We start from the raw sequence: 22,679 nt of genomic DNA, 5'->3' as shown, positions 1-22,679 counted from the left end.
CATGTGTCGATACAGCTGTACATTTTCAATAATAACCACTGACCTAATAAGCACGGTTTCAAAGGTTTAGCTAGTTAAATCTAGCAAGTTTGCATCCTAAATTGACATCAGAACCTACAGGAGCCTCATAGAGGCACTTACAACAAATGCCTGTTGTTTGGTTTACTTCGACAATGTTTGCTTTAGGGTGTTAGGTATTCATACTGGCCACAACTATGTGATTTAACTTTTACAATTCAAAAGATAAGTCACAGTTATGACATTTATCTGACAAATTTTAAAGACTATGAAAAATAATATGAACAAATACAGTGCTTCTATAATGATAAATATCAAATTAAAACTGTAAGACTGTAACCCTTTGTTAGTCAGTTATAGACAAAAACAAACATTCCCATATTTTCTTTCATTGTATAATAGAAAACGCACATTCTTAATGTACATTACATACAAATATAAATCATAGCATCTGCAGAGTGTCTCATACACATTGCAGTTCTTTCATTATTAAACAGTATGCATGTGCGCTTTGAGCACTAAGAGAAGTGATGCTAGCAAAAGTTGCTGATCCAACTTCATTTTTTCGTATGTAAGGTATGAATAACTTTGACAATTTAAACCTGGCCAATCAGTGTGCAGAATGTCAATGTGCATTTCACTCATTGCATGTTCACAAAAGATTTCTCTGCAGGATAAATTATTTCTAAAACTTACCATTTCATTTTTCCTACCCATAAAGATGGTTTGAGATTATACATCAAGGATCTATTAAAATGCAGAAAATCACTCAAAAAACAAACCTCTGCATGCTGTTTCATACCTTTTCAGACAACATTAAATTACTGTCATTTTTTTACCTTATTTACATGAAATAATGGAATGAAACACTAAATATGACAACTTTGGTCTAAGGACATGTAAGATCAGCTTAAAAAAAATCTGCCAAGCATTACTTCTTGCAGTGACTGGCTAGATCTGTCCTAAACTAGACAATGTAACTCCGATTAACAAGAGATTCTAGCAAATATTCAAGTGATGTCATAACTTTGATGTAAAAACTGCATATCTAACGTCTCAAAGTCAAGCATCTGGAAGCACATGGATTTTTGATGAAATTGAGAATCAGGACCAGATTATGACAACAGGACTTTCAGGACCTGACTCGAAGCAAGCATGGAAATACCCCTGCTTTATACCCGCAACAAACATGGTCTTGAAGCTCTAAGCTTCATCTCTCATTTTACTCTTACCATGTTTCAGTTAAACGTTTTACACACAGTAACATGTCTTATTTTTAACAAATTGAAACAATCACTAGTACAGAAAAGTAAATCCGTACAATGAAATTCACATTACCAGTAAAAGTGCGGGAAAAATCTAACTTTTACAAAACTAAAAACAATAAAAATAACAACCACAACATTAAAATTAACAAAATGGTTTGAAATAAAACAAGAAATATTTCACATATTGTAATACCTTTGTACATAACACCTGGAACAGCTAAATCAAAGATAATAAATCTAAGTCTGTGCATTTTTAGGCTAAAAATATATCTGCATATTTACATATGTATGTGCACAGCATCTTTTCCTGCATAAAAGTAATATTGCATGTTTATTGCATATGTGAATGTGACATTACTTTTACTTTTTTGCTCCACTGTTAACAAAAAACCTTTGTACATGTAGAAGATGAGGATCAGAAGAAGGTAACCTCAGTTTCAAAATTATAAGTTACAACTTGCCAAAGAGATTTATTTTTGTTTGTTTTCAATGATTTAGTATCAAACTGCAATCAATTGTTATTAAATGATGCAAAGAAAAAATAAATTAAATAAAAATGAAGAGTCGCAGTCATGAGGTAAAACAAATGTTAACCAAAGCTGAAGAGACATGCTTAAGTAGTGTCATGTTTTAGTCTATTCACGTTTTGTGATATAATCCATATTTTTATCAAATCAAGGTTAATATTTGATACTGATTGTTAGTAAAGTGCTTGAATTTCTTTAAACTTTATAATTACAAAGTCATCCATATTCAATGTTGTAGATTTCTTGTACTTGGATTACTTTTTGGGTAGCTTTGTACAGATTTTGCAGGTGGATTTCTTCAAGAAAAACAAATATATAAAAAACTGTAGAACTACAAGTACAGATTCAGTTTATATAACTGTCCTAATTAGGATTTTTTCAAAAGGTCTACTCAGTCATTTTTACATATGAAAACAGAAAATGTGAATTTACAATGTGAAAACTAACAGTTTAGCTGATTAGGTTTTAAGCTTGTTCCAACTAAATTAGCAACCAGTAAAGTACAAATGTATTCAGCTGGATAATTTTCTACAAATATGCCTTCATAAATACAGAGTAAACTGGGTAAATTAAGGTTAATGTGCAGCTCAAACGTTACAACCTTTAATGTTGATTAACACCTAAACTTTTTTTTTAAACTAAACTAAACAATATCCTATAAGAAAAGAACACACAGATGCCAATCTCTTGCAGTACTTGCAGCCTCAACATTTTTACCATAATTAACTTCTTATAGGTTGTGAGCAGTTAAGAACTAAAAATACAGAGCTAAAAAGTTTAATTTAAAGGAAAAATAAAATTAGGCTTTAGTTAAAAAAAATCAATATCTCAGTGTTTGTTAGCTAACTAGAAAGACATGGAATGTTTAAGTTCAACGTTGTGAAGTAGTGATAGTAATCAAGAACAAGTTCCACTGATATCGTTACTATTGTCAAGTGCCTTTTAAGTACTCCGACGTTTACTATATATATATAATGTTAATCAGCATATCTCTTTGAAGCCTGGATGCTCATCCTAATATGGTGATTGTGGGTTAAAATCTGGAGTAGCTGCTTATTACAAATTCTGCATGCAAAGTAAAACAAGGTTATCCTCTTTTATTTCTGATAAAACTGTAGTTTGTCAAGAACCTTTAGAACCTCAACCTGAGATTCAACTCTCTTCCCTACATTATCCATAACTTTAATTTTTACCTACAATATGCCTCATACACACACCTACAGAAAATAAATGGAATTTATTAGATGCTGTAATGTTCCAGCAGCTAACCACCTCTTAGAAATGACTGAATAGACCTTTAACTGTATGCTGTCAGATAACAATGTCATTTCAGAGATCACATCAGTAATCTAATAAAGGAAAACATCTGTTTCATTTACACTATGGCTTCTGTTTTCTTTTTTAAACTCTGGATATTGCTTAGCTTTGTTGTTTAAACTATGCACATAAAGTGTCTAGTGATGATTAGTTAACATTGCATTTTACAGAAGCTCTGATTTAACCATATAACGTATACTCTACATTTTAATGACAGTCACAAAGACAGAATATTCAAACCTGTTCAGTGTCACTAATCTATGAAATGAAGTTTTGTCTTTGGCTAAATTAAATTAAGTATGTTGTGTCATGGTCATTTATCTCAACACAGACGTGAGTTTAGTTCTGTTTGGTCTATATGACACAAAAATGAATGTCTATCTATACATTAACGTTTTAAAATGTACACGTATTGTCTTTTTTTTTTTAACCCATGATGCTAATTTACTTACTAACTGATCCAAATATTTTTCTTCTATCAATTTAAAATAACTATTTCTTTTAAAGCTACATTTTGTATGTTACTCCATCTGCATACCTGATGCATGCATCACCTGTTGAATTCACATAACTAGAAGTCATTCTACATTCAAGTCCATTTTACATTATTGCTATTATATTTGCAGGGTGTATAATGCAAACGGAGGCTTCAGTGGGACCAGTTCATTGTTAATGCGCTACATTTCTTTATCATCCAATCATTTGCATCCTCTCTGCTACAAAATAGAAGGGATGGGGGAGCGGCAGCGGCGCAGTTGACCCGGGGTCTCATAGGTTTCAAAGGGTGGGCTAGTGATAGGAGTAAGCCGCAGTGACGACCCAGCCATTCCAGATATGTTATTGAGACTGCGAGATTTCTCATAGCCTGTCGCTTTAAGAAAATAATTTGAACCATCGACCATTTCATTCATTTATATTATGCATAGTTTTGACATGTTATGACAAATGTAAATCAAATAAATAAAAAGAGTTGAAATGTTTGGGCACATAATGACAAAATTGTCCATATTCAAGTTATTTGTGATGAGAATTACATAGTTTTGAAGCATGAACATGAGGTTTAAGACCAGATATGAGGAAATAAAAAAGAGAAGATGCACAAAAGTGAAGAGAATAAAATGAAAGATAAATTGAAAATGTTATTAAATCATAAAGACATAGAAAGGACACACGAGGACAGACAGAGACAAGACAGACAAGACAAAACAAGAAAATGCGAGTTATGATATGTCATATTTTTTTTAAAGCATAAGACAAAAGATGTATCCGATATTATACAATTATCAGCCCATTGCATAAATCACCCAACTTTGATCATGAGAAGATTAAACAGTTAATGTTTGGGTGTTTTAGACAACCTTGTGGCCTTGTTGGACAAAAACAAGTAGCAAAATACTCAGATATCTCTGATATAGTGTACTAGTTGACCACATGAAGTTTGAAAAGAAAACCCGTGAATAGATAAAAGCAGAAATGAATTAGGGTGGAATAGTAGTTCGTTTACTTGCATTATGCTTCATTAAAAGCCCATTTAGCATTTTATTGTTACTTCTACAAACTTCAAATGGCCAACAACAAAAAAAAAAGCACTGTCTGTAAAGCTTAAAAACATTTTATCTCCTTTACTGAGGTCAGTTTATATTCTGATTACAGTGGGAAATGACACACACAATATAAAAGAGTGATTAATGACTGAATCCAGCTGACTTTGAAGCGTATTGCATGATTCTTGCATTGCTCACGATGTGTTTACAGCTTTATGCCTTTGTGTCCTTTCCCGCTGTATTTTAGATGAGAAACACAGCATGCAGATGTTGAGTTTTCCCTGTAGGAGGCAGCCACAGAGAAGGCAGAGCTGCACTGACGGAGTGTTGTTGCATCAAGTGAAGTGAAATACACCATTGGTAAGAAACAATCATCTACCAATGAATGGCTAATTGAGATGTAATGGGTGGAGCTTCACAGTTCCAGTAGGAATGTTTTTTATTAGCTGCAATTTCAAGTCAGTGTACTGCAGTAGAAATTGACACTAACAGACTGAAAACTCCAACCATCACATGGCCACAGTCAGACAACAAGGAACACCCACTGGTTATGACGCCCTTTGTGCCTTCCTGCTAAAAAGGAATAAAAAAAGAAATACCAAAAAAAAAAGGCAATATTGTATTGCTCAGGGACAGACTGCCTCTAATATTCTAGACAACACATCATTTTAGCCAACCATATATAAAGTTCTTTTTTTTTCCTTTTTTTTCTACTCTGACTAGCTCAGGTACATTAGCTGGATGGTAACTCTAAAATATTGATGATGCATTTTCACTGGGCTTCTAAAGCTTCTGAGAAGCTCTCTGCCAGATCTGCAGGGCCGTTTTATTCTCAAGTTCATAGGACCCAAATGTTTTAAAGCAAGTATCAAGTTCCATCAAATGGCAGCAAAAACATTTGAATGTTTGCTGACAGACAGATGAGTACAACATGTTTTAAATAAAAATAATAATAACAAAATACCTCAACTGGTTTAATTGTGCTTGTTAGTGAATGCAGACAAAAATGTTTTGTTCTTGGTTCTCATGTATCCAGAGTTGATTTTACTAGTCAGAGCTACAGGAAAGCCTACGAAACTTTATTTCCTGTTTCATGAACAGACTGGACATTTCCAGGTCTTCATCATGGTTATTGTGGATGTTGTTCAAATAGCCAGAAAATATTAAAGATAGATACCACATCTTGGTAAATATTTTCTAAAATTACAGTGATATGGTAGATATCTCAGTATATATATATAGTTTGTTCAACTGGTTTTAAACAAAGTATGATTTACTTCCAAAAGTTTATCTATGTTCTTCTTTTACATTCTGTTTCTGTTATAAAGCTTGAGGAAAAAAACACTGCATAAGTAGTAGTACTAACATGTAGCTGTTAAAACAATCTCCAAATAGCTTGGAAGCTTATGTCCAAGCTGCCTTTTGCTATTATTATTATGTGACTTTGTATAAAATCTAAATGGTGCATTTTACCTGCATGCAGCCTTTTTAAATGACAATCAACGTCCATAACGTTTATCATATGGGACGTCACAAAATAATATTATGGAAGCTTAAAAATGAAGTTGAAAAAGAGGCAGATTTTGGTTTCACTTCAACTCAGAAATGCCCATATTTTCTTGGTGACAAGACAAAATCTGCATGCAACATGCCAAGGGGAGAGTGAAAGAAAGAGAGGAAGAACAAACACTGCTCATGTGATGAAAACTACTAAGACTCTGTTTCACTTATTATGATCTTTGTCCAAACTAATACTAAACTAGTAGAAGTAAAAGTGGTCATGCTTGAATTCTTTAAATCCTGTGCTAAAGAAAAGCTGTATTTTTAAACCTGGGCACTACTTCCCCATGTTTTAGAAGTTAAATGATTAATAGGGACAAAAGTTTTTGGATTTGGGCCAGTATTGAGTGAGCATGTTATAAGTGGCAGCACTGAGACAGCTGCAGTGTAATCCAAGGGGCAGCTGTCCCTGTCGAAGTATAGATATTCTCTCTTTTCTTGCCATTATCCTGTAATGTTTTTGTGTGGCAATGGTCAACAAAATAATTTTTACACTCTCTCTAACTGAGGCTATCTTTACTCTTGGACAAGTATTTTTCTTTAAGAAAAAGTGTTTAGGTGCAGCATTTCTTTCTCCTGTCAGTAGTCATTCTGGTCAAAATATTCACTGCAAACATAACTGCAAGGCTCAGCAAATGGGCCGGAGTGTTTTCATCCATTTGTAGTTTCACTACGGATGTTGAAACCTGAGCATGTCCCGGGCCCCCAAAGGCAGTCTGTGAAAGCTTTGCACAATGTAGTGCATTATTTTGCTTTGTTTTACAATGTATTTTGAATAGTGGACTCAACACCATTCTTCTCTCACTCGCATTTACAGCTGTTTTCATCCTAACAACTTACCTCTCTTAAGACTGCAGAGCGTGATTTCTTGATCAAAACTTCGATTTGGTCGCACACATCTGTCCACATCCATAACACTGCCACACACTTACAATCCCAGTCTGAGACTTACAGTAACAAAAATACAACAAAAATGATATATAGTAACACATAAAGCTGCCCCTTGCGTTACTTTGCAGCTGTTTCACTTTTTTTTTTTTTTTTTTTTTGGTCCCCACTTAGTACTGGATCATTTTTATCAATGAATTAGATTTAGACAATTAGATCCTAAAAGATGAGGAAAACAGAGAGAAGGTTTAATATTTTTCATGAAGTAAAGACCTTTACTTCTTCATTTGAATATAGATGAGGAGGATTTGTGACATTTGCCAAATTAAATATCAGTGAAATATGAATAAAGAGAGAAAAGGGTTCTCATTTGTCAAGTAGCTGAAAGGTGAAAGACCTGGAGAATATTGAGGCTAAGGTAGGAATGTGGTCGTGATAATTTTAATGATAGTTTACCTATTTTGCATTCAAACTCAAAGGGTAAAAGTATTTCTTTATAAAATCCAAGACAACAAAATGCTTATAAAGTTAAACATGTTTCAGCCACTGCAGGTTGTCACAGTCTGCTCTCCTTCTCTCTGTGCTATCTAATGTATTTACAACAACATCAACAGGGGTTTGGTGCGGTGGGATTCTTTGTCAGGGGAAATGGTGAGTCTGGCTGTCACTGTAGTCAGTGATGACATAATTTCTGCCCAAAGTCACACTTAATTTACACTATGTAGGGAGTATGCACCTACCTAGAGTCAGACTTTAGTTACACTTGCACTGCAGTGGCGGCCTGGGGATGGGATGGAAAATGAGTGTTAATCACAGAAGGAGAAGGTTATGTAGAGGGAAGACACAGAGGAACTGAGAAGGAGCAGCAAATATTGTGGCCAGAATGTTTACCAAGGAAATTATCATTTAAAAATGAATTACTCAAATTAACAGATTTAGGCACTTTTATATGTACTGTACACATGTAGAAAGCAGAGAACTACTTGACAACCTCTGACTTATCTCACATATGCCTTGTAATTTCATGAGGGTGTGTTGGCACAAGACCTACTGACTGCACAGATCCTATTCTTAGAAATGGCTATATACTGCATCATTCTCACATGGAATCAATTGCCTGTTTAAGCTGGCATGATCTCCTGTTACCCATAATTAGATGTATCAATCTCTTCGTAACCATTACTGAAGCCTCAGTGTGTGCATACAGTACATACAGTGCCTGACATGTCTTCTGGAGAAGCTAAAAAACATGCAACTGTGCCCTGCTTCCTCTTGGTAGCAGTATGTAGGTCGCAAGAACCTTTACAAAGCTCAAACCCACTTAACATTTCATACCTTATCCTACTTAGATTACATATGCCAATATTAATTATGTGCATGCACTATATAGTGTGTGTGTGTGTGTGTAGATTGTGACTCATTATTTCTCTTATAGGGTAAAAATCTGGCTCAGACTGAATATTTGCATGTGATGAGATGTACTAGAGACACACAGTAATGTTACGCACTATAGGACATGCACGACAATGTTGAGGTCTTACATATTGTGTAAAGCTAAACGAGAACAAACAAGAAGGACTGACATTTTGGTACAACATAAGACATGTTTTAACATAAAGTGCTTTAAATAAGTAAGCTTGTAGGATTTACATTTAGTCATATTTAGCTGTGGCTTATTATCAAACAATAAAAAATGTGTATTTTAAACTTTAAAATGATTGTTGCCAATAGTCAGTCCTAATCAGTATTAGAATTATAGAAAAATAAATAGTGGTAGAATGAAATGTGGATGAACAATGACTTTTTGAGCTTGTTGAAATTAGCATCACGTTATGAGGAGGGAGAACTGAGAGATAAAACTATTATTCCTTTTCAGTGAATAGAAATATACTGGAAATTTAATGTTTTTGTAGCTTCACTTTGCTATTTTTTTTCTTTTTTGTCAAATTTGTCCTTGAGATGATGTCCTTACCCAGTGAGATTTGCAACACTTTTTACGTTTATCAGTTTCACTGTTTTGTTGGAAGTTTTCTTTATCATTCCAATTAGAAAACTGAAGTCAATACGAGGCTAAAAAAAACTCACAGGAGAACACAGGAAGAACACAGGAGGGAAGTCAAAGCACAAAACAACAAAACACAGTTGTACAAGGCTCAGAGACATTAAGAGAAAATAGACCACAACCACAGATAACAGCAACATATATAAATAATAATAATTCAAAATAAAAATATAACTTAATCCTATACACAGTGAAAACAATAAGGCATTCACACACAAACACCAATCTTGATTTAAAAAAAATAAAAAAAACACTGAAAAATGCTTCACCAAAATACTTAATGAAAGATATAAACACAATGTTAGAAACAAAGCAGACAAAGAAGCACAAATACGTAAATAAATAAATTAATAAAATACATAACTTGGACACATACGGTTAGTAAAGATAGTTGAGAGGGAGAGAGAAAGAGACAAAGAAGTAGAGCCTGAACCCAACATGACTGAGGTCCTTGGTGAAGTCTGGAGGAGTGATTTGTACTGTGCAGTCAAAGAAGTGATTGACCGTTTGACCTTTTTGAGCCATGCATGTAGCACTGGGTGCTTAGGAAAGTCAAATGGCCAACAATCAAACAGACATAGAGAAGCTAGGAAATTAACTTGGCAAAGACATCTTGTGCGTAGATCTACTAAATAAACCACAAAAGAAGCACACAATAAACAGTTTTGCATGAGAATCCCTCTTTAAAACACCAAAGAGAACAGTTTAAGTAGAAATCAGGGACCGTTGAAACTTTTTTTAGCAGGTTGTATTTTTTTTTACAGACACTACTTTTCTCGACTCAATACATTTTAATCATTTAAATTTAAGCAGCCATATTTTCAACTTTCAATATCAATGTTTTTTTTTTTTTTTATCCTGAACCGGTCATTTGTCTGTCAAAGGGCAGAATTTACATTAGCTTGTTATCGAATGCTAGAGAATCAAGTTTCAGAGGAAACAAGAAACAGATCAAATTATTCGACTACTTACTATAAGCACCAAGTGGAATCTCTTACTGCAGAGCACAAGTTTCTACAGACTAAAACAACAAGGACTGTGTAGACTGTCAACCCCAAGGTACAAATTAAAGGGATGCCTTAAGCAGCATCCTAATGTCTCCAGTAATTATTCTCCTCAGCGCTCTCCTAATTTGTTTTAAAGAGGGATTTTTGTGGCACTTAAATTGCAGTTTTTACAGAAGAACCATCTAAGACTGTAGCATTGTCAGCGACCTCTGGGTGAAAGCTTGGACAGCTCGAGGTTTGCTTACCTTAGACAGCATGAAGCCCCTTTTCTGTCAAATCTGTCACAGCATTTGTCTGTCTGCTCCATAAGTGTGTGAGTGTTTCAGTTGCCAAGTGCAGCTTTTATTTCTTTTGATTTCTATCCAGGTCTCCACAGAACGAATAAGAAGGGTCCAGAACTTTGGACTACACTAGGCACTGAAAGCACAGTAACACGGCCCAGGGAATAGCATTTCAGATCCATTACACGCTCACAGCACAATATTTTCTAACTCAGTTCTGCATTGTTGGAACTCATTTACAAGTTGATGTAATTTGTTGGTGCTGGAAGACTTTGCATGGAAATGCAGGATAGTTGATTGTTTTGAGCATGTCATGTTTCAAGAAGTACTTTCCCTTGACATAAATGACTCCACTTGACCCCAGTAACCTTAGGCCTTAGGAAAAGCACTGTACTCCATCATTTATTTGAAACTATCAATGATTTCCAATAAATCTCAATGTAAAATCCAACAAATGTGCATAAATGCATGCACAGAATGAATTGTACTGTATTCAAATAAGTAGTAAATCCCACTGCAAATGCTTTCCCGTACCAGTATATACAGTATTTGTGCAGTAGTTGATTGTTAGACTGCATTGTGCGCTTTTTGTTTACTAAGGTGCCGGTTTATGGGGTAGGGAATAACATGAATAAACATAGTTGTAGGGAAAAAACTAAAATTAAGCCACACACGAAAACACAAACACAACACTCAGACGGCATTGAGAGGACAGAGACACAGTGTACAAACATGTAAGAATGAAAAAGCCCACATACACACGCGTGATATGACACAACCTGAAGAGAGAGACAACAACAACACAGAGGCACATGAGACAACAACGTGAGCCACTGTTCCCGCTCATTCCTCTTCAATGTATGTTTTATTAGTTATTGACACAGGACACAACAACTGGGTTATTTTCACTTGAGCTGCTGGATGTGTGTGCAAACTCACATGGATGCCATCTTGCACTTATGACTGTATGCAGGTGTTAAGCTCTTGCACAGACACAAACACACAGGTACACACATTTGTGCACTCTATTCTATCAAAGATATACCATTTTCTTTCCATTTTTTTTCTTTTTTTATATCTTGTACATCAGTCATTGAGATTGTTGTTGCAGTTTACAAAATTATTTTAAATCAAATGTGTTAGCAAGTGGGAAATTGGGCTGAGGTTAGGTTTCATTGGATTAAATGACTCATGAATCATAAGATAAGTCCCAAAATGCCATTTTGTCACCCAAAACCCCAACATTCACATTTAGGCAACTACCTAACCTTAGCTCAATGGTTTGCATCAATCTCTCAACATAACACACTTCTCACACTTTTAGATCTCCTCACAGGTGAGAACTCCATTTAACATTTGGACACAACACTGTGGAAATATTTGTGTATCTGTGATTTCCGGTCATACATACAATGTGCAGCTTTATCTGTGGTATGTGTGTGCTACACTGTTGTGGCATTCTTTGTGCAGCAGCAAAGCATGTTTTGTTCTGTAGAGCCAGATCAATACCTCTTAATGCTGATTGGGCAAGGGGTTCCATTAATAAAATTATTTTTATTTATTTTTTCATTTTTTTCAGTGTTACCTCTGGGCTATGGTTTGATCCAGGAGGAGGTGGAGTTTGCATTGAGATCCTGCTGTAGCAGAGACCCCTCCATCTTATACCAATCCTCAGTCAGAGGGGAGTCTGGGCTGGGTGCCAGAGCTGCTGCCTCTACAGTAGTTTGTTGTCAACAAGGGGTGTTGAAAGTTTGGAGGGAGTGTGAGGGAGTGTTTTGGTACAGGTTGGCGGCAGTGGTTGGATTGCAATAGTAAATGGATCAAGGTGTCAGGAATTCATGGTCATGAGGGTAATGCACATGTAGCAAAAAATAAAAAGGGAAGAAATGGTGTAGCACAAAGGAAATAAGGGGTAAATTCGGAGCAGGAGATGCCAGGTATAAAAAAAAATGGGGCAGAGAAGGAAGGGAACAAGGACGGAAATTTTAGGAGGAGGTTAAAGAGTTGACGTGGGGGGGGGGCACCAAAATAAAAAGGATAATGCAAGGCAGGAGGGAGAGAGAAACAGACAGGGAGAAACAGAAGTGACGAGAAGTAAATTAATGCATGATCAACTGTCTGAGTCCAGAAGATAGACAGATTGTTTCTGAGCATAAATGAATGTGGCATCATGGAACAGAGAACAAAATGCACAGACACAATGGAAAGATCGAGGACATGACCTAGGCCATGTGAAGAGTAAGAAAAAGCAGAGAAATAGAGGTAGAGAATCTTTTGTGACAGAGGAAATGAAATATGAAACCAAGCGGTGATGGAAACACAAACAAGAAGAATGTCAAGAGATTGAAATAAAGAGAGCAGATATAGGTGTATATGCATGTGCTGGAATCATATGACTGCATACGTATGTTTGGGTGCTAACTGTGACTGGAGTCTTCCAAACTCAGTTTCATATGTACTCTTTCATCTGAATCTGCACTTAAAAAAACATGCAGCTATCTATAAGCCCTCACTCTGCATTAACTGCACAATGGACATATATTGAAGGTCACAGCATATTGTGCCTGGCATCTTGCTGTGTGGATCTGTTTACATAAGATGTGCATGTTTATGTATCCGTCTCCTGGTGGGAAACGTACCTTTCCGCACATTCCCATCTGTGGCACGGAATTCCCTGGTGTTGAGTAGGAAGCAAGCTCGGTCCTGCTGGTAGCGTTCCCGAGTAGGCCCTCGCCCAATAGGGCTCCTCTCGTCTGGGCTCAGCACCTGGTCGATGGTGGGGCAGTCCTCGTTAGCCAAGGCAGCCGAGGCTGCGTCACCATTTTGCTTTGAATCTAAAAGGGAAAGAACAGGGCAAAAACACACAGAAGACAGCAGCTCTTAGTGGGAACCATAGAAGAGCATGTTATGATAAGAGAGATTTACTTCTTTAATCTTTAAACAGTGATAAAAAACATGAAAACAAATAGGATCATATTTATATTGCTAAAAACGTCAGCACATTAGTTCACATCAGTTCACTGTAGATTTAATGGTAAAGACTACACATTAGTACTAAAATGATGGACAATTTTTTTTTTTACCTGTTTTTCGTTGAATTTTTATTTAATTTCTTTTATTTCTTTTAAAGTTTGCTTTTAATGCACTTGCTATTGCTTCCTGCATCCTGCTGTAATCCTTTCAATGTTTTATGTAAAGGACTTTGAATTGTCTTGTACATTAAATATGCTATACAAATAAACCTCCCTTGCCTTGCCTTAGAAGTCAAAACCACACATTTTTAAAGTTCTGGTAAAAACAGTATCATACTTACTTTTCAACAACAATAAACAAACAATAAATAAAGAAAATATAGTATAGTAATGCTGAGTACTGGTACAACATGAGGTTAAAGGACCAATAACATGCACAATGAAACATGCAGCATTTTACAGTAATTCAATTTGAGCGCTCTCTCTCTCTCTCTTGATATATATATATATATATATATATATATATATATAAACCAAGCAGACGAGCCTTAGCACAGAGGAAACTAATATTTTGTGGCTTAATCGTGACTGAAATCAGTTAAGTAATGCATTAAAGGTGCATTATTGTAGCATGTGACTGACACATGATGCTAATGCCAGAAAGAAAATCAGTGAAGTCAGCCAAAATTGAAATGCATTAAGCTGTTTTAACAGATAATTGAGTTCATTTTCCTCCCATAGTGTTCTTCACTGACAGATGGGTGCCTAAAGGCAACTGTAAACCTACCAGTTGACTGTAAATTACACATGAGTTCTGATGGGCCTATGATTTCTCCAGGGTGGAGTGAAAATCAACCATGCATCACTTCTTGATAATACTCCCACTTCTTTCTCTTGACACTTTGGTATTCTTAGTTCTACACCAGTCTTCTAAACTCATTCTGCATGCTTAAAACAATGAGAGCAAAATTTCTTTATCTATAAAGGAACAGGAAAAATCAAACCTCTCACCTCTGTTGATCTCAATAATTTCTTCTTGAGCCAGAGGACAGTCACCCCCAATTCCTCCAGACCCCATCACTCCACCTAAGACATTCCCCAAGATCCTTTGCGGTGATGCAGTAGCCATTGCCAGGGCATCTGGCTTGCAGTAGTTGGGTGAACCTGGTTGTGGTGCTCTGGGGATATGTTTATTCTTCTTTTTGGGTAACTTTTGCTTCGCCATAGCCAGAGAGTAGTACATGCCGAAATTGTTGACAATGACAGGTACAGGCATAGCAATGGTAAGCACACCAGCCAAGGCACACAGCGCACCCACCAGCATCCCTGACCATGTCTCGGGGTACATGTCGCCATATCCCAGTGTGGTCATGGTCACAACAGCCCACCAAAATCCAATGGGGATGTTCTTGAAGTTAGTGTGGGCACTGGCTGTTGGGTCATCTGGGTCTGCACCAATTCGCTCAGCATAGTAGATCATTGTGGCAAAGATGAGGACACCAAGGGCCAAGAAGATGATGAGTAGGAGGAATTCATTGGTGCTGGCACGGAGAGTGTGGCCGAGGACACGGAGACCCACAAAATGGCGGGTCAGCTTGAAGATTCGGAGGATACGCACAAATCGGACAACACGGAGGAACCCCAGGACATCCTTGGCAGCTTTGGAGGACAGACCGCTCAGGCCAACCTCCAGATAGAAGGGCAGGATGGCAACAAAGTCGATGATGTTGAGGGCACTTTTGAAGAATTCCAACTTGTCTGGGCAGAAGGTGACTCGCAGCAAGACCTCAATGGTGAACCAAATGACGCACACACCCTCCACATATGTCAACCAGCTGTCAGTCACCACTTCGTACACTATCTCCTCACGGGTCACGTTGCCCATCGTGACGTTCTCTGTCTTATTTAGGATGGTGTTGAAGGCCTCGTGCGTCTCCATGCAGAAAGTGGAGATGGAGATGAGGATGAAGAAAAGGGAAATAAATGCCACATACTGGAAGGAAAGAAAGAAAGAAAAACAACAGAGAAAAAACAAAGAAAGAGAAAACAGAAAGAGCGAGGAGAGGAGAAAAAGTCAATTGAAAATAAATAGAATTCAGCAAGGCAAATATTTTACAGAAAACAGCAACAACAAAAAAACAAAAGGAAAAAAAAGACAGGTCAGGCTGATTTTTACTGGCTAACTGATACCAGCCACGAGTGATTTTAAACAGGGCAGCTTTTATGTAATGTCAAACATTAAATAATCATCCATATATATTATTATATACAAGTATATGTATATTATTTATGTTTTCATTCATATTTTCACAAGCTGTGATGCTCGAGTATAAATAATCTAACCAAGAAAGCAAACAGACCAAGAAAAAAACAGAGCTTATATGTGATAAACAAAGCAGAAAATACCATTTAAAAAATATTTTATGAAAAGATGTGTTTATGTGTGTTATCTTTAAATAAATGTGTAAATGTTCCCATCAACATTACAGTAACCACACTAATACCATTTTTGCTTCTACTACTACTACTACAAAATAAAATAATAATAAAAATAATAATAATAATAATACTAATGATAATAATAATAATAATAATAATAATAATAATAATAATAATGGAAAAATTAAGTCTGCTATGTCAAATATATCACAACAGACATTTTACTCTAAACAATCATTTTGGATCTTGTCATTTTTATAACATGTTAAGGGTTAGGTTTCACATCTTGCCCATAAATAAAAGCTAAGCTCCACAGAGAAACAAGAACATGTTTTCCTTTTTCGAATTTTTGCATTTCAAGTGTCAAATTTACCTGATATGGCAGGAAAAAATTGCAAAGACAGAAAAAATTAAATGCATTCATGTGGTTTTTAATCAATAGCAAAACAGTTAAAGACTTAAGTTTTAATCAGTTAAAATCTTTAATTTTTCTATTTAGAAAGCTACAATGGTGGAAATTAAAAGAATAAAAAAGTGTTCATTAGTCAAAAAGGATAATCTATCAAAAACATAAAAAATAAATATATATACAAAATAAAATATTAATTTAAAAAAGTCATTTGAAATATATATAAAATTAATGGGACTTACAAAATGAACAAAAATATTAAAGAAGCAAGGGAATGGAAAAACTACAAAAACAAGTATTGTGCAGCGAATGATAAAAACAGCTATATAATTAGACCTAAACCCTCATAAACCTGCAGCTTGGTTTTGTGGTTTATGGTCCACCGACATCGTAGTGTTTCAGATAACATTTTACGTTGTTCAAACATACGCGCTACACACTTGTTTAAATATCAATTGACTCATATAATGAAAGCTAATTTGAGGAGTGATTTCTAAGAAGAAAGCTTAGGTTGTGGTTATTGTCCTCATGCAACAAAAGTGACATCTTTGCTGCTCTTTGGTGTCATTTCAGCTGGTTTTATGCCTCCCAAATTTAGTCAGTTTTGGACATGCAGCAAAATGATAAATGATGATTGCTAGAACATTTGGAAGAGGTAACAACTTCTGCAGAAAACCTGCAGCCAAGCGTTTGCATGTTCACTCCAAAATGCAGTCTTTGGGTAAGCTAAATCATAACACCACAGAAATATCTATTTTCATTTCTTCTTTTTGTGCTTCACAATATATCATTCTTATGATTTTACTGTAGCTTGTTAAGTTGTGCGTGAATCAATTAGAGATTCATGACAACACCAGCGTGTGATTGGGGACTAGTGCATAAGCTTTCCCTGTTTGTGGTCCACTCCTACAAGCCCTGCAGTGTATTTATAGATGCAGTATACTTTGTGCTTTATCAAATAAATAATAAAACACAGACATGGCCTGAGGAGCAAAGGAGAAAGGTAATTCATACTTGAATGGAGCCCATATATATAAGAAGCTTTGGTGTACTTTTAGTGTCGCATGAGTGTATTTTCGACAGTATGCACTTATGTATTATCAAAGTTTTACTTATTTTCCATCTGCTGTCTTGCTTCATTGTTCCTCTTTTGTTTGATTTGGAAATATGATGAAAACCTACACATCACTTATCCAAGGGCCTTCATGACAAAAACGCTGAGCTTTTTTTTTTTTAAAGATGAGATCAGCTGAGAAGAACTTGTCCTAAAACAAGTGAACTTCTTAGAAAGTCTGTTTTAGATCACGACATCTACTGTATGTGTAGCAGGTACTGCCAGTTGTCGTAGGTTGTGCTGTTCAAAGACAGCTCCCTTACGGTGGCACAGGCAGTGCAGGAGCATAGTGGCTAGAGTAAATGAAATAAGTACAATCACGTTACTTGAGACATATTATTAGATTTTTCAGTCATTTTTACAACAATGTACCCCCCTTTACTCACATCCTCTGGCACTTTTTTCCTTCCTCTTTCCTCCTTTTCTACCCTTTTCCACTCTATCTCTACTCCCTACCTCTCTTCTCCTTTGCTATGTTTCTCACTAGTCTGTGTCTGACCTACTTTCTCCGATTGCTGCAGTGCTCTCCTCTTCTGTATCATGAAAACACACACACACAGAGGTTCTCAATCACCCCCCTACCTCTACCCCCATACCAGCCCCCCTTTCTTGTCCCAGGGAAGCAGGATAGCACCAGAGGGACCAGCTCAGGATGCTCACTGGCTCAAGACTCACATCTTCAAATCAGGGCAAAGAGATTTTTTGCCCTGACGTGTTATGTCCCTATTTCTGATGTTACTGATGTCCCTACTTCTTTGCAATGACATCAGTGGTGGAAAAAATTATGGATAGGAAAGGTGGTGTAATTAGCCAGACAATTACTTCTAGAAACAAATGTTGAAGATAGAAGGGTTTTTTTCTGGTTTTTTTTTTTTTTGTTTGTTTTTTATGCCATAGATTGCAGTCATGTACAAACTGACACATAAGAGAAAATGCAAAGTTCGAAACTGCAGTAATATTGTATTTTCTAGGCTACACAGGTGGAGACACAGCAGGGGGTGGACAGGTGGGAGGGGAAAACAGAAAATGTGGATCCATGCATAAAAAGCACAAGAAAGCAGTTGGACCAGTCCACAAGAGAGGATGAAATAAAACACAAGTGAAGGAAACAAAGTTGGTGTAAATCAAATGTTAAAACAGTAAAGTCCTCTGAACAAAGATTTGCTCAGCAAAACTTGACTCGTTCTGATGATCTCAACATGATGTGACAATGTCTTGTAAAAAAGGACAGAAAGTATATGACAGAGGTGATAGTGAGGGGAAGACAGAGAGGATGACGGCAAAGAAAAAGAAGCAAATGCATCAAGAGACTGAAGGCTAATAGTAAATGACAGGCCACAGCCACAGAAGCAACTTCTGTCAACCAGAGGTACAGAGAGCTCTGAGTGTCTTTACACAGCATGTTAGTCCAGAAACATAACTTCATCTAAAGGCTGATAAAAGCTTCATGTAAAAAAATAGTTCTGATGAATTAATCTGATTCAAAGTTTAATTATGAGACATGGATCTTTGCTGCCCTAATGACTGACCTCAGTGCTCCACCCCCAAAATAATAGAAACAAGATTACTCCACTGTGTTTATGCTCAATATCATTCAAGTGCTGTTCTGTATGTATGATGACATTTTCCTTAAATGTTCTGTTAACATTAATTTCAAAAATCACATTTTTGGACTTTTAATAATAGGTATCACTTCCACCCACACATTTTAATGCAAGCAATATGGCCCCCAAATTTTCTTTATATTACTGTGATGGGCTGTATTTGGAAAACTATTAATGTCTGAATAGGTCAGAGTGGACATTATATAGGCTTTGGCCTTCCAGCTCCTCAATACAAAAAGTGGGTTTGCATGACAATGATTGCTGCTTCACATTTCATGTTTTTGACTTTCCTGCTTGACACCTACATCACCAACCCTTTTCAAAAAGTTGAATTTAAAGACAGGACTGTGCCATTAATGTGCATTGCTGTCCTATATGACAGCACTAAAGGGAGTAGATCTTTGAGAAATAGAGGAAGTCAATGAGTCAAAAGGGTCTGTGTGAGTAAGAGAAAACGAGTAATGTAAAACATGCTGCGCTAAGCATCAGTGCTGTTTTACTCAGTGGATTTTGGGATGCCAGCTTGCTGTGTTTTAGTTGCAGCACTGAGCCACCTCTGCTTGTGAATTAACAGCATAATAGCACTGACTTAACAAAGATACCTTTTTGTGCTAAAAAGGCACAACTGTTCCACTGTGTAGATCTTTTCTTTGCTCCACTCAACGTTCAAGCAACAGTCTAGAGTTGTCAGTTGTAAATGTTTTCCCTGATCTTTGCTAATCTTTTTTTTATGATGACTGTTGTGATGATTTTGCAATAGACTAATACATTTTCTTTATTTTGTAATGTGTATAGTTTTGAAAGCTTTACTGTTTGTTTCATGTGTTGTGTGTATTGTTGGAACAACTGTTGCTCTACTGGTCAAGGTATAAATCTTAAAAAATAAAAAGCAAGAACAATTTTTAATTAAACAATCTCATTATGACCAATTTATGTTAAGAGTGTCTGGGTCTGATTTGTCATAAATTGCCTGGAAGTCATTCCTGGTTTCTGTAATTGGATCAAACTACATTTTAAAATTGGAGAGAACAGCAGCGAGTCTTTAGAGTCTGAATATCAATGAAAACTTACTTAAAGTGATTCATTAGACGTGCATGTAGTGTAGATACTGTATGTGTATACATTGTTTAGTGTAGTGTCACAAGTGTGTGTGTGCGTGTGTGTGTGTGTGTGTGTGTGTGTGAGTGTATGAACATGGCTCACAATGTGAATGAAACGAACAGCCTATGGGCACAGAATGTGTGTGTGCTGATCACAGATACCTTGTGGTAGCTGCATGTGAAGTGCATTGAAGTTATGGAGAGGGATGAGCAGAGAAGACAGAGAGAAAGAAAGAGGTAGAAGAAGAAGATGATAAAAGGAGGAATAGCAATCTGTCACTTCACACTTATTTATCTCCTCCAGCACTTTGTCTCTACTCTCACCCCCCATCCCTCTCCTCAATGCAATGTGAAAGTGTGTGACTGAACGGCCATGTTAATGTTCTGAATATTCAACTCAGAAGCTCAATGTAATGTAGAGGGAAATCATAACGTGCTGAATTCCCTTCAGTGGAACTATCATGTGTGACACCTGCAGCCCAGTGACCTTCAAGGTCCAATAGAGTCTCCCCCTTACTCCCTACACACTAAAATTAGATCGGAAAGATCATCAACATAAATATAAAAGAGTGTGAGGCGAAGATGGGGGGAGAACGATAGAGAAGTAAATGAAAGAGAGCCTTTGAGTGAAAGAAGTGGATGACTGGAAATGTTTATTGTGCTGTGATAGATGAATGAGAAGGGGAGACTGAAGGAATATAAGGAATGTAGAGGTGGGGGAAGAGGGGTGGGGGGCATCAAAGCGTGGTACCATTAAGAGACTGAGAAGAAGACAACAGGAGGCGTTGGGTGAGCATGAATGTAAGCAATATAACCAAGGAGAAATTGTCTGAGCTGATATTAGCCCTACAGGCGTTTTTTTGCATGCACAGCGGTGCGCTGCGCTCTTCCTTAACGGGACCCTAGTGGCGCTGTGTTTACTGCGGCACCATCCAGAAGAGCTTTATCATTACAGTATTACCACAGCCCTGCCTGGCTCTCTGTCACCATGACAACCACTGCGTTAGCCTCTGCTTTCAGGCACCAAGGACAAGACTAAGCCAAATGCTGCTCCTACAGCTGGTGTGAAGGGCTGAATATAGAGGAGCAGGAGCCAAATTGCGATCATTCTGTGCTGCTGCTGATTGTTTGATGAAAGATCGGAATTTGTCAGGTTAACGGTAAGTGACCTTGACAGAGATACAGTACAGAAAGGCACATAAAAGATTATGCTTCTCATTAACAGGGATATTTTTTTATTCCATATACTGATGGTGATGTTTGATTAGCATTAGTGTGATGAACAGCGACCAGTTAAATCGGCTATTCAGATTCTCAAACAGAGGGCGAAGAAAATGGGCGACCACTGCTGCAGAGTCAGCACTGATAAGGAGACATTGAAGGATGATCTGAAATCAGCACATGAATGAGGCATGAAAAATGAACATTCAAACAATGTGAAATACAGAACGTTCTCCTGAAGGGCAACCAGAGCAGCAGTACTAAACTAGGACTGGGTGATTAATCTGTTATCTTTGGTGAATGATTTGGCAATCATAAAGAGACTTCTTAAGTTAATACTTAGAGTCAGATGGGAGTATAACCTTGGGTAGGTTACAAGAATAGCCTTCATTGTGACAATATTAAGGGTATGGCAGATTTAGGTTGATATAAAAAAAATAGATAAGATCAACTAAATATGTCAAAAGATAAAGCTTTCTCTTTGGGGTTAAAGTGTCTGAACTGGACAAGCTGTGAAAACTGTGGAAAGGCAGACTGAGGGATGAACTCTGAGACACAGAGCAGGACAGACAAAAATGTCTAATTTGGCCAGTGTGCTGTTTTTACTATGAGTTGAATTATAAAAGACTTCAATGATTTTTAGCTGTTTATGATCCCCAACCTGAAGGTTTTTTAATGTGAGTTCAAGTCATGATGACAAGGCCCATAAAATGTGTCTTTAATTGTTTTTAGTTATATGCGGTTTCCTTTCAGATAAAGCATTTTAAAGCATGCTTTGTATTCCTCTATTTAAGCATGCTTGTGAAAATACAACTATGTTCTTTGACTCAAGACACAACAACCAAGTGAGTCAAGATAGCCATATATTATTGATTTTAATACATTTTAAAAAATACTGTATATGTTGTGGCCAAATGTGAAGTGCCAGGATTGTTTATAATGCCTAGTTACTGGATAGAATGCCATTTTTAGGTAAAGTATAAAATACAATATTATTATTTGTACTTTACATACATTAAAAAGAATGACAAACATGATTTAGACAAGGTCTACAGTGTTTTGTAAAGCAAGTAGTATATATGGCTTCTTGCTGTATTTTACAAGATACTGGACTATGCAAGGAATAAATGCCAAATTATCTTCAAGAAATGCACCTAAATAGCTCAAAGGAAGTCTGTGCAGCAGTTGGCAGAGGAACTTGGAGGGATTTTATGGAGGACAAACAGCCAGCAAGGCAGGTGGAACAAGGTGGACCACAACAGGTGGAGCATAAATCAAAGGTGCAGCAGACTCCTAAAAGGAGGCAGTGCCAGGTATGGAGAAGCTGAAAAATAAAATCTCCAACATA

General features: G+C 36.6%; 1 protein-coding gene across 5 annotated transcripts in view; it reads right to left on the bottom strand.

Moving 5' to 3' along the window:
- Nucleotides 1-22,679, bottom strand: part of LOC121632468 (potassium voltage-gated channel subfamily C member 1-like) — a 49,412-nt gene that overhangs the window by 7,479 nt on the left and 19,254 nt on the right. Inside the window, exons 3-6 of one of the 5 annotated variants that reach the window (XM_041974011.1) lie at nucleotides 14,456-15,437; nucleotides 13,112-13,306; nucleotides 11,231-11,251; nucleotides 3,061-4,001 (exon numbers count right to left, since the gene is read on the bottom strand). In XM_041974011.1, the coding sequence (XP_041829945.1) occupies nucleotides 3,847-4,001; nucleotides 11,231-11,251; nucleotides 13,112-13,306; nucleotides 14,456-15,437 (1,353 nt within the window). In that variant the 3' untranslated portion in view covers nucleotides 3,061-3,846. Of the gene's footprint in view, nucleotides 1-3,060; nucleotides 4,002-11,230; nucleotides 11,252-12,057; nucleotides 12,187-13,111; nucleotides 13,307-14,455; nucleotides 15,438-22,679 lie in introns of those variants that run through there. The other 4 variants (XM_041974014.1, XM_041974013.1, XM_041974012.1 and 1 more) reach the window with 4 other exon arrangements.

Source organism: Melanotaenia boesemani, chromosome 21 (genome assembly GCF_017639745.1).
Source record: "Melanotaenia boesemani isolate fMelBoe1 chromosome 21, fMelBoe1.pri, whole genome shotgun sequence".
Taxonomy (NCBI): Eukaryota; Metazoa; Chordata; class Actinopteri; order Atheriniformes; family Melanotaeniidae; genus Melanotaenia; species Melanotaenia boesemani.
Note: the sequence above shows the minus strand (reverse complement) of the source record. Positions and strands in the feature narration are given on the sequence as shown.